The sequence below is a fragment of the Spodoptera frugiperda genome, chromosome 23 (genome assembly GCF_023101765.2).
Source record: "Spodoptera frugiperda isolate SF20-4 chromosome 23, AGI-APGP_CSIRO_Sfru_2.0, whole genome shotgun sequence".
Classification (NCBI taxonomy): domain Eukaryota; kingdom Metazoa; phylum Arthropoda; class Insecta; order Lepidoptera; family Noctuidae; genus Spodoptera; species Spodoptera frugiperda.
Genome location: NC_064234.1, coordinates 12,846,823 through 12,860,231, shown reverse-complemented (window position 1 = coordinate 12,860,231; position 13,409 = coordinate 12,846,823). Strand labels below are relative to the sequence as shown.

At 39.6% G+C, this 13,409-nt stretch overlaps 1 protein-coding gene across 1 annotated transcript; it reads left to right on the top strand.

Moving 5' to 3' along the window:
- The first annotated feature begins 255 nt into the window (after positions 1-255).
- LOC118267058 (dynein axonemal light chain 4) lies at positions 256-4,953 on the top strand. The gene is made up of 2 exons (XM_035580810.2): positions 256-753; positions 2,463-4,953. Exons 1-2 carry the CDS (start codon positions 685-687, stop codon positions 2,709-2,711), a joined length of 318 nt encoding a protein of 105 aa, XP_035436703.1. The 5' UTR covers positions 256-684; the 3' UTR covers positions 2,712-4,953.
- Positions 4,954-13,409: the final 8,456 nt, after the last annotated feature.

Below are 13,409 nucleotides of genomic sequence, written 5' to 3'. Positions count from 1 at the left end.
TAACTGAAGGGAAGTTTACCTAACTGAAGGGAGGTTGCAAAGACACCCTAATATATTAAGTACCTACTAAGTACAGAGTAAATAATATTGCTCAACAGAAACTTCTTCTAAGCACCAAGGGTTGTCTTGCCAATGTGGGTATTAGGTACCTACCTAGTACCTTCCCGTATACCACCTATTAATTACTACAGTAGATACCTAATTAAATGGAAAGAAAGGTCTGCTATAAAATATAAGTACTAAAATAGATAAGGCAAGTATGTAGATACAAGTATAACTTTAAGAAAATTATCATGTGAAGACACACATGTAATTCTTCGTAGTAACTGCACACCACAATGATGTCATTAGAACAAAATATAGGCTCAAAAAATGCTAACCATGTTAAACTATAGTCAGCCGCTCCCACGCGCAGCCTTGGACATGTTCGATGCTCATAATTTACTACCATTAGTAGCTTAGTGACCAGCGACACTAGCTGGCCACTCACAACAGCACCACAGTGCAGTGCTGAGAAAAAATCAATCAGAATCTTCCCGCCTCCCGCCGGTTTCCAAGGCAACGGGTAAACAGCGGGGAGACGTTGCATCGCTCGGTCCACAGAAAGACGTGTTGTGTTTCGATAATTTTGTTTTGCATGTGATTGTGTCTCATTTTGATGGATATTTGTGAATTTTATATACAATGGGTGACGAGACTGCGGCCCCTGGTGCGGCGCCTGAAAAAGTGATACACACGTATCCTCTGATAAGGGTAAAATTCTTAATTTCTTTATTTACATGCCGTAAAAATGTTGATGTCATTGTGTGCCAAGTGTAATAACAATCGACCTACGCAAAATAATCTGTATACTTATTAAGGCAGCTACTTAGAAATGAACTTGATTGAGCTATTACCGATAGTAGTGTAAGCAGAGGTCTGTTAGAACTTAACTCTGATCTTAGGACCCGTGAAATTTAATCCTAAGTATTTGATGACCAGTTAGGTAACAGATATGCACATTAACGTCTTTAGTAGATTTTAAGAACTGTTACTACTTACATGAGCACAAATAATACAGATTTAAAGATAGGTAGGTGGTTCTTCCATAATTAGAAAAATATTTTCTACCCACGTGCCGAGCTTTGTTTGTTTGTGTTTTAAATAAGCCGTATAATCCATTGTATTATCGGGATTTCCTGACAGTTCAAATCACTATTTTAAGCGGGTAGGTAACTACCTAACTAGTAACTAATAATAGTAAATAATAGGTACCTAAATTACTTAACTACTGAGAATTAAGTTAATTCCTAACACAGATCACTAACTTTCTAAGGTATTTTTTAAAGTTATTTTCATAGTAGTCATATATTTAGTTAATCTCATTGGTCAGTGATGGTGTAAGATGCATTGATGAGTCTAACAAATAAATTAATGTGTGATCTTAATTAACATCGATCAAATTTAAAGAAATCTTTACCGTTAACACATTCCTAACAGACAGCCCCTAAGGGTGACTTTCTAAACCCTATCAGAGGTTTTGTTTTACATTAAATATTCGTTAATTATTCTATATTTGCTAGAGATATCGATCAAACGAGGTGGATATTAAATTTCGGCGGAGTCAAGGCCCCGCAGTGATACGACTTGGCTCGCTACTCGCTATAACGCATCATTCGACCGGAACTCTTGGCTATAGAGTTACATACACTCGTACATTGATCTTGCAGATCGATGTGTAAATGAAAATAGAAAACAACTACAAAAAATTGTACATTAACTTGACATATTTTTTTAATTGTCTGTTAGATTTGTATTAGTTTTTTTTATACAACATATATTTTTTGAAAGTTACGTAGGTATGTTCGATCGTTCTATCAAATCCATGTCGAATTATTTTGCGGCATATCAAGAAATGTAGTAGAACAGTAGGTCTTTACTAGATTTTAGTAAATATTCTGCAAGTCAACGTTCCGGTAATGAATTTCTCTCGTCCAAATATGTCCATAAATTACGTATGGCGGCAAGTAAACACATTTGTTTGTCCGACACCGACAGCTCTCCGACTAGGAGCGTTCGATCGCAATGTTTCATCTGTTTATTTTGCCAGGTGGATCCATTCTCTTCTCATACTATTGCCGTACTGTAAATACCCACCTTGTTTGAACAATCGGTTATGTAAAGTGTAGACATCTACAACTTAACTAATGGGTGCTTGTTTGGAAATTGACGAGGCGAACATTTAAAGAAAATATTTAAGTTTGCAATCAATAGGTTTAATTAAACACACTTAAGTTGCAGGTAGCTTTCTTTTCCTAACATGTTAGAACTTTAGAAGTGCTACACTAAATAACTGATGCAGCGTGTTATCCTTCTTCTCGCAGTATCCACCTTTCCACATTCCTATTAGATTAAAATTCAACTCGTTTTATTAGGTCATACTTAAAAGGAAGGGAAGGTCTAACAAACTGATTTTTCCACAGCATTCAGACATGTCGGAAGAGATGCGAGTCGAAGCTGTTGAGTTAACAGTCACAGCTTGTGAAAAATACTCTCAGAACAACGAGCTGGCCGCTCGCATGGTCAAGGAAGCTATGGACAAAAAATTCGGCCCATCTTTCCATGTGGTTGTTGGCGAAAGTTACGGCTTTGAAGTCACCTACGAATGCACCAACATATGCTACATGTACTTTGGAGGAAACCAAGCCATCTGCATATGGAAATGCTCGTGAAAATCTCATTAGTTTTAATTAGACTTACCAAATGATATAATACCGAAGAAGTACTTACTTTAGTTTCTTTACTTTACGGATATGAAATAGTTTATGTTTCAAATTACAACCAAATTAAGGAATATGGGAATGGTTCCAATCTATTTAGATTGTAATAGAGTTTATTATCCCATCAAAAACATCCTGTAAAAAACCCAAGTCTCGCAGCTCAGTCTTTCTACCGTCAAAAGTTGTGAGATCCATGTAATACCAAGTCGGTTAATCTATTTAGTGTCTACTTGAAGGACCTTCTGTCTCAAGTTATTACATAAGTTATTATCATGCCAATATTAAAAATATTTAACGTTTTAAACAAATAGATCGACTTGGACATCGCTTGATTTGATTATTAGTATGTATCACACTACACAGCACGACGGGCCAGCGACCAACAGGAACGAGAGTTTCAATCGCGTGAGGCGCGAGAGACTAAAGAATCTAATATAATATTGTAATATTCATTTTGTTTTCATGCGATGTCCAAGTCGATCTATTTGTTTAAAACGTTAAATATTTTTAATATTGGCATGATAATAACTTATGTAATAACTTGAGACAGAAGGTCCTTCAAGTAGACACTAAATAGATTAACCGACTTGGTATTACATGGATCTCACAACTTTTGACGGTAGAAAGACTGAGCTGCGAGACTTGGGTTTTTTACAGGATGTTTTTGATGGGATCTCACTTCTTTTTGTAGAGCCTTTCTTTTTGATACCATCTACTTCTAACGAATTTTGTTAAAAGTCTTATGATATTTTCTTATTTTTATATGTAGTCTTCCTCTTTTTCTTTTCCGGTACTACCCCACCCTATACCCCCTCCCTTGCCTCATATGGTAGGTACCTATCTACACCTATTAAATTTATAACCACCACCAACCACCAACTGCATAAATAACTTTGTAATCCCATATATTTATATCGGATTACAAAGTTATTGATGCAGTTGGTGTATTTGGAAAACTGGACCGAAATTACAAAATATTTAAGTTTTCCCATGATTAAGACACTAAACTCTATATGTATTCCAAATATGAAGCTTCTAAGTCTGCTAGAAGTGCCTTGGACTTTTGATGATCGATGAGTCAGTGAGTGACAAAATTTAGAAACTTTAACAAGTTGTCATTCTTAAACTACTGGTTCAAATTGACTGAAATTTTAAATATTCCGTGTTTATACAATGCCGGATTAGTTACTGAAGATTCAGGTTTCTTGCTTTATCCACAACCGAATTATAGGGGGTCGAAAAAGGCCCGAATTGCTTCGAGAAAAGGATGGTACGGCCGTGCCGCTTTTTTTTTGCTCGACTTGGCGGGCACTGCCGTGCCCCCAGATAAATGTAGAGACTAGAGATGTAATGCCAATGTGTCTTTGAACTTACTCAATTAGTCTGTAAAATTCTTATTATAACTGGTTATTAGGTAGATATCTACATGTAGGTATATGTATACATTATACATATAAGGCCTCCTCTACACAAATACCTATACAAGTATTTATTCATCTTTGAAATTATGTACAAACCTAGTTTAGTTTTGAAACCGAAGTCTGTTTGCATTTCATGTTTTGTATAACTGGTTTTTACATAAATTATATGCTAGTATTTCTTCCTAGCATTTCTTCTCCATAGAATGACCATAATTGTCAGAACGTTAAAAATAAGTACTGTTTCAGAAAGTTAAACTGGTATTTAAATTTAATAAAACAATGGAGTTGACGTCGCCATGTCGCGTTTCATATGTAAAACCGTTCTCCACACGCTAGCTAAGTTTTTATTTTATAAACATTTCAAAGAAATAATTTACATAAACGCGGAAAACGTTCCGTAATCGGGTTAAAGGGCTTTCTTCGCGTGTGCTTGCACAAATAACTATGGTAATTAGGTAGGTAACACTTTCTGAAAACAAACAATAAGTGAGGGTACTTGGGGATAATATATTCTTAGAGGAAAATCCCTCTCAACCTAGTACATAAGCGCGATGACGTCAGGTGGAAGGGATAGCATCACGTGAACGTAGCAGTACCGTGCGGCGCTTCACTTTTGCATCGGCGCTCGGGCGAGGCGGTTGTATGGTTGTGCTCTCAAGTGCTATTATTTGTAATATTGGTTTGTGTTGTTACTTTTAGTTCCTATTTAGTTTATTTTGTGATTTGCTCATGTTAACATTATTTGAATAAATAAAGAGAGGTTAGGATTGTCATTGTGTTTCTTTTTAAAAACTTAATTTGATCTTCCTTTTATAAGATCAGAAGTGGGATAGTTAACGCGACTTTAATCGTTCTCCATCCTTTTATTTTAAAACCAGGTGGTCGATCAATCTTTTTCTGGTAACTTAGTACTTTGCTCTTTTATTTTTATTTTTGTAAATACTACCCGCAAGGTAGTAATTATGTCGAGCAGTGATTATTCAGGTGGTGAAACGCCACCCACGCGTCGAAGTAGGAGTCGTGATAGTCGAAAACGTAGGCATGGTTCACACAAACGTCGCGACCGTCGTTCAAAACGACGCGATCCGGTGGATCAGATTTTGCAACGACTAAATGCACTTGAGGAGCGCCTGCCGGTAACGGCGACTAATTTAACCGCTCCGTCTCGTCCTTGCGTTCGAGGCAGCCCCCCATCTGTGGTCTTGGACGTTACCGAGACTTCAGCCGAGGTTGGCGTGGCAACGCCTTCTACGAGCCGGCCTGCGGAAACGCCGCGCGATACCAGCAGCACGGCGGATGGGATTGTCGGTGCACTGTCTTCATTGTTACAAGTAAGATCTAAGCATTATTATATTTCAAATTTTGACCCAAGTTTGCATGATTTTGATGTGTGGTGTGCGGAGGTAGACCGTGGCCGAAACCTGAACGGTTGGGATGATCATGAGTGTCTTGGGCGTATTGGTGGCTGCCTGCGTGGTGACGCCAAAACGTGGTTGAACCATTGGGTGACAAGCGATCGCTCGTGGTCGAATTTTAAAGCCGAGTTTCGATCGTTGTGTCCGCGTGAAGTCGATGTGGCGACTGTGCTGTATGACGTCATGAGTACAACGTCTAACAAGTTCACCACGTATGCAGAGTACGCTCGAATGTCCCTACTGCGGTTAAATATCGTACGAGGGCTTTCGGATGAGCTCAAAACCGCTATAGTAGTTCGTGGCATCTCCGACCCTCAGGTGAAAGCCGCGGCTACCAACGCCAAACTGCAGCCGAAAGATTTAGTCGAATTTTTGTCCGTGTATGTAAAACCTAAGAACACGCAAAGTGCTACCGGTAATCCCATACGCTCGTCAGCTGCTGAAACCTCCCATCCTCGTAAACGCGAATCGTTTAAGAGGGGACAGGTGACATGTTTCTCGTGTGGCAAACACGGTCACAAACAAGTTGATTGTTCAAAAAGATCAAAAGTTGACTCAACCACTTCTAATTCAAAATCTACCCCCTCTGAGACTTTGAACGTAAAAGACACGAAGTCTAATTATTCAAAACCAGTCAAAGTGATTTGCACCTATTGTAAGAAAACCGGTCATCTCGTTGATTCGTGCTATTTTAAGCAACGTATGGATTCTAAGCCTAATGATAAAAGTGGTAGTGACGTAAATTTTTGCTCCGCGTTGATTCCGGACGAAAGAACGTGATGACGACAATTATTCAAAAACTACCCGTAGATGTTTTAATTGATTCTGGGTCTGATATTTCACTTATTTCTAGATCGGTTTTAAAGCATTTTAGTTTTAATCAGTTGCCAACCTATCGTAGATTACGAGGTATCGGTAGTCAAGACATTGAGTCTACTTCTTTTGTTAAGACAATAATTGAGTTCCCTGAATTATCATTAGAGGCGGATCTTTATGTAGTACCACCAGATTGCATTCAGGCACCTGTCTTGGTAGGGACTGACATTTTAAATCGCGATGGTGTCACCTACATTAGGACAAGTGACTCTCAACGATTGGTGAGGGTTGATCAAGCGTACAATGTGTCGTCTGTGGAGCTGGCCGACCAAGTGAGGACACCCTTAGTTGGTGATGACAAGAAACGTTTGTTATCATTGATCGACGAGTTTTCTAGAACGTTCACCACTGGCACGGCGACCTCCACAGTAAACACTGGGAGCATGGAGATTCGGCTTAGCAGTGACAGTCCAATAAGTTATCGACCGTACAAGCTTTCGGCAGACGAGAAGTTACGCGTTCGCGGCATAATTAATGAGCTTTTGAGTAAGGGTATCATACGAGAATCCCAATCAGACTATGCGAGTCCTATCATCCTCGTAAAGAAAAAGAGCGGGGAGGATAGGATGTGCGTAGACTATAGGGCCTTAAACGCTGTCACTGTTAAGGAGAGATTTCCATTGCCACTAATCGATGACCACATCGATAAATTAGGCAACTTCAAGTATTTTACCAGTCTTGATATGGCTACTGGCTTTCATCAAGTACCAATGAAAGACGATGCCTCTATTAGTAAGACTGCCTTTGTGACGCCTGAAGGGCATTACGAGTATTTGAAAATGCCCTACGGGCTGGCTAACGCCCCTGTCGTGTATCAGCGCATTATCACAAAGACACTCAAGCATCTTATAGACACTGGCCATGTATTGACCTATATTGATGACGTACTGATCATGTCCAATTCGATCGAGGAAGGCTTAAAGGTATTGCGAGAGGTTTTAAAAACCCTGTCAGCGGCAGGTTTCTCGGTTAATCTGAAGAAATGTACGTTTTTAGATACGGAAGTTGAATACTTAGGACGGCTGATTGGACATGGTCAGGTACGGCCGAGTCCGAGTAAAACTGATGTTCTAGTTAAGTCCCCGAAGCCCACAAATGTAAAAGAGGTGCGTCAGTTCTTGGGGCTAGCAGGCTATTTCCGCAGGTACATTGCTGAATACGCCTCAAAGACTGCTTGTATTGCCAAGCTACTGAGAAAAGGTGTGCCTTTTGCTTGGGGACCGGAACAAGATGTTGCTCGCGACTATATCATTAAGTGCTTAACTGAGGAGCCAGTTTTAGCAATTTTCAATCCCAGTTTGCCCACAGAACTACATACGGATGCTAGTTCGATAGGATTCGGGGCTATTTTGCTTCAGGAACACGAAGGAAGACGTAAGCGAGTTGTAGGGTATTACAGTAAGTCCACCCAGGGAGCGGAATCAAAATATCACAGTTACGAGCTAGAGACCTTAGCTGTGGTACGTGCTTTGCAACACTTTCGGCATTATTTGATCGGTATCAAATTTAAAATTGTCACCGATTGCAATTCTTTAAAATTAACTGAACGAAAAAAAGATTTACTACCTCGTGTAGCTCGCTGGTGGGTTTACATGCAAGATTTTCAGTTTTCTTTAGAGTATCGAAAGGGTTGCAACATGCAACATGCTGACTTTCTCAGCAGACAGCCTGCTCACGTGTTCCAAATCCAAAATCCACGAAACTGGGCGAAAATTGCTCAAACTGCCGACTTAGAGACTCAGGATCTAATGCAGAAGGTTCGAGAGGGCCAGTTAGATAGCAGTCGATTTTTTATTAAAAATGACTTGCTGTACTATAAGTACACGCCTACTGGTGAAGACTCGCGCCTTCTGTGTTTCATACCGAAAGGGCATAGGCTTAGTCTTTTAAGAGTCTTTCATGACGATCACGATCACATAGGCGTCGATAAAACTGTCGACTTGATACTGCGACACTTTTGGTTTCCTGGTCTTAGACATTTTGTTAAGAAGTATGTTGGCCATTGTATCGTTTGCTTAGCGCACAAGAAAGTACCCCGAGCACCTCACCAACCAATTGAGTCTTGGACGAAACCAGACATTCCCTTTTCCGTGTTACATGCTGATGTTCTTGGGCCGTTAACAGAGTCCAACGGTTATAAATACATCCTCATAGTTGTAGACTCATTTTCAAAATTTTGCTTATTATACGCTTTATACCGACAAGACGCGGATGAATTGAAAAGGGTGTTTTCCAATGCCATCTCACTGTTTGGCACTCCGTCAACTATAGTGTGTGACAGAGCTAGGATGTTCGAAAGTGCTGCGTTTCAAGACTGGGTAAGTGAACTTGGGTCCTCTATGCACTTTATCACACCCGGGATGCATCGCGAGAACGGCCAAGTCGAACGGTACTGCCGCACAGTCCTCAACATGCTGCGCATAGAGGTAAATAACAGGGGTGCTTCTTGGTCCAACGTTTTATGGAAAGTGCAGCTAACTCTTAACATCACGAAGCAGGCAACAACTCGTACTTCTGCCCTGCAACTGCTGACCGGTGTTGAAGGAACCACTCCGGTTCTACGATCGCTGGTTCGAGACATTGCGCTGAGTGACTCTCATCCGAACCGAGAAGCCCTGCAGACTCTGAGGAGACAGAGGGTCTCGGAACTGCTTGCTGCCAACCAGCAACGGCAGGACACCTACGTTAATGAGGGTCGTCGACAGCCCCGTACTTTTTCTGTTGGCAGTTTCGTGTTCGTCAGCAAAGGTTCACAAAGTACCGGCAAACTAGATTCCGGGATGCGAGGTCCGTACAAAGTTGTCCGGGCATTGCCTCACCACCGTTACGAGCTTGAGTTATTGGCAGGCTCATATGGGAAGAAGACTCAGAGCGCCGCAGAACATATGGTTCAGTGGCGGGGTGAGTGGACCCCGGATACATGTGAGGTATTCTTCGGGACTGGTGAGTGAGCTGTGTTGTCCTGGTTTCCTTAAGTGGCAGCCAGAGTGTCACGAAGGTGACTTTTGTGTTGTTTACCTGATACCCTTGAGGGGTAGTCAGAACGTCACGGAGGTGACCATGATTGTGTTTACCTGGCACCCTTGTGGGGCAGCCAGAACGTCACGGAGGTGACCATGTTTGTGTTTACCTGGTACCCTTGTGGGGCAGCCAGAACGTCACGGAGGTGACCTTGTGTGTGTTGTCCTGATACTCCTCAATGTGGAGGTTTTATCAGAGGGCCTCGGAAGTGGCTTCTTGATTTGTTGTTATTTGTGTGTTGTCCTGGCGTAAGCCAGAGGGCCACTTTCGAGAGCTTCTTGTTTTACTGTTGCTCATATTATGTTTGCAGACATCGTTCATGAGTAGAGCTCCTCATTGATGATGCCTTCTTGCTTTGGTTACCCTTTGTAAGGGGATTGCTTGAGTGCACGCTTGCTGTCCGTTTGCAATGAGTATCCAAAGCCAAAATAATACATCACTACAATGTTGTTTTAACATTTCAGAAGAGAATGATGTTGGTGAGGAACCATCAAATGAGGATGGACTGCAAAGGGACCCTGCTGCAGAAATCCAAGCTGACGAGGACGTTCAGCTGTCAGGAACGGCCGTCTTAGAGGAAAATCCCTCTCAACCTAGTACATAAGCGCGATGACGTCAGGTGGAAGGGATAGCATCACGTGAACGTAGCAGTACCGTGCGGCGCTTCACTTTTGCATCGGCGCTCGGGCGAGGCGGTTGTATGGTTGTGCTCTCAAGTGCTATTATTTGTAATATTGGTTTGTGTTGTTACTTTTAGTTCCTATTTAGTTTATTTTGTGATTTGCTCATGTTAACATTATTTGAATAAATAAAGAGAGGTTAGGATTGTCATTGTGTTTCTTTTTAAAAACTTAATTTGATCTTCCTTTTATAAGAATATAATAATGAAATATCTTGTTACGTAAAAATATTGTTACACACCTAAGGATGCCTAAATTATGACCTAGGCAGGACGCGAACACATCAACCTATGTGACCTTACGGCTCGCATCTCATCATTTCTCAAATAGAATTTTAACTTTATGTTTTTCTAAATAAGGTCGGATTTGCAAGAGCTAGTTTGATGTGCTAGCGTCTATGACGAAATTATATTGGTTCAATACATTGTAAGCACGTGTGTAAGTCCTCTCCACACTCACACCCTAGCGCTCCAGGGGCTAGACGCAAAGTCTGCGTTTAGTAATTACATTCCACACGGTTGATTCGTTGGGGCGATTTTGAAGGGCGATGGACCCCAAAACCAGACGTCAGCACGTCTCTATACCTACAAATAAGTACCTATATAGGTACTTACTACAACCGAAGCCTTTGTGATGTTCCCTATATAAATAATGGAAGTGGAAGATTATTACCCGACTGCGCCAGAAGGAGGGTTATGTTTTTCGAGTGTATGTATGTATGTATGTATGTATGTATGTATGTATGTATGTATGTATGTATGTATAATTGTTTGGCACGCTCTACAGCCTAAACGGCTTGATGGATTTTGACTTGAGAGGTGTCGTTAGATTCGTATTTACTGTGAGAGTGACACTGGGTATATCAAAATAATAAAAAAACAAAATGGCGGATTTTTGGCGCCAAATTCGAATATTTCTCACTCTCTAGCCTAAACGACTTGATGGATTTTGACTTGAGAGGTGTCGTTAGATTTGTATTTCCTGTGAGAGTGACACTGAATATATCAAAATAATAAAAAAACAAAATGGCGGATTTTTGGCGCCAAATTTGAATATTTCTCACTCTCTAGCCTGGATGGATTTCCGCTTGATAGGGGTCGTTTGATACGTATTGACTGTGAGAGTGACACTAGATATATCAAAATACAAATATATAAAACTAAAAAAAAAATAAATAAAAAAAGGTAATTTAAAAACTAAAAAACCCGACTGCGTTTCTTTATAATATTAAATTGAAAAAACCCTAAAACAAGAAAGTCATCGTAAAATTAAAGCAGTCGGGGCCCATTCTAGAAAGCAAGCCGTATGTGTCCTCACTAAGTCTTCATATTTAGAATGGGTCCCGACTGCTTTAATTTTACGATGACTTTCTTGTTTTAGGGTTTTTTCAATTTAATATTATAAAGAAACGCAGTCGGGTTTTTTAGGTATTTATGTTATGTCCACCTCTGCTTCCTCCTTTGAGGAACAATAAGAGCGATGTTATATTATATTATATATACCTACTTAGACGATCTTCTCTCACACCATGATGGTAGCAGCATCTATTGATACGATGCTCTTCTAATTTTAGTTCAACGTTCACCGATGAATGATCAATAAATCTTCATGCATTTAACGGCTCGTATAGTGTTTGTAGAGATAACATTAGAAATATGCTCGGTTGTTGGTCATACACACATGATACACACTCGTAAAGTCATGCCAGCCAATAAGTAGGTATGTTGTAAAATAAACGGGGTCAATGAGACTTGGGTTGAGAGCCAAAATACCTCACTATCAATTCATTATTTTCATTAGGATCATTTAAATACATAATATGTTGCTATTGCAGTTTGCCTATTGACTTTAGGTTCATACAGTGTCAATGTTGGTTATCATGAATATTTTTCCTAAATCTGAAAGAACTTTCTTTACCACATGTAACATCATATTCATTTTATTTCTAGGTAGGTGTGAATTTCTCCTTTATTCGACCCTCATTCGGGAATCGAAACCGATAGACTCCTTGTTCGGATATCGCGCTCTCTTGAGTCGAGGTCCGAGGTAGAATTTTTGTTACCAACCTTTTAAGTTTCACAATAAGCTCTATTAGCCCCATATTGACATTATCTAATTAAATATGAACTTGTGGTTTGTCTGTCTGTCTATTTATCTATGTTAGGCAAGCCCCTGTAGACCCAATTAAACCTTTATATTAAAACGTGACCGACGAGAGAAATGTTTTTTCGCGGTTCACCACACAATAATGTTTTTAATTAAAAATCAAGGGCAAACATGGTATCCATTACAATAATAATGTGTAAAAAATATTCTATCGACACAGTGGGCGATGTTATTATCGATGTGGAAAAAATATAAATTATGTTATTGGTTTGAAACTTTTTGTTAATTAAGCAGTTACACTAAAACCTTGAGCGTGTAACATACGGAATAATATACCTGTTGGAAACTCCGACAGTCCTATTGTTCACTGAGCAACCACGTAATGACTATAGCAATCGGAGAGCTGTTTTACAGAACAATTTTGTCAATTGCCTACATACGATATGTTTTTGCTGTAATTACAGTTTTATAACACAACATTTGAAATGTGACTTACAAAATAAAGTCGAGGCCATATTACCTACCTGTGTTGAATATAACGTAATTATGTATGTAATGGTTATTTAAAGATACACTATTACGAGCGTGAGAAAATTTTATAATGAAATAAAGTATTTTTTACATATTTTGTGGTTTCATTTGGAGTTGATCGTGATGAAAGATTAACTTGTGTTGGAAAAAGATAAACAATGTGTGACCGAATTGCAGACCTCTTTAAACGACCTAGAATTAGTAATTAGGTAGTTCTGAAATTACAAAAGTTACAATTCTTTATTCAAGTTTTTTTTTTGGTTGACTAGATAATCATCAGACTTTGTTTTAGATTAGTTTAAAGTACCTACCATCTACAAGCTCATTAGGGATGACCTACTAATTTTTTTAACATCGTTTCCCATCAGTTCGTAATTTTTCCTTAATGTTTATCACAAGTTAGTTACGTTTTTACTATGTGATATTTACATAAACCTTTTATTATAGTCCTCAAGGTGCAACAAATAAGTCAACCAGATAAGACTTAACTTGTACCTTTATACGCATTTAGCGTAGAATGCAATGATTGCAATGACCCCACATCAGGTAGTCTAATCGTGTCGACTAGGTGCACTTGTCACTCATAGCGTAGCATGTACC

What these genes read in the sequence shown, in the direction of transcription:
- LOC118267058 (XM_035580810.2), top strand. Translation starts at nt 685, where the DNA reads ATGGGTGACGAGACTGCGGCCCCTGGTGCGGCGCCTGAAAAAGTGATA. An exon ending in ACACGTATCCTCTGATAAGG is followed by an intron (nt 754 to 2,462) that starts GTAAAATTCTTA and finishes ATTTTTCCACAG; the next exon opens with CATTCAGACATGTCGGAAGA.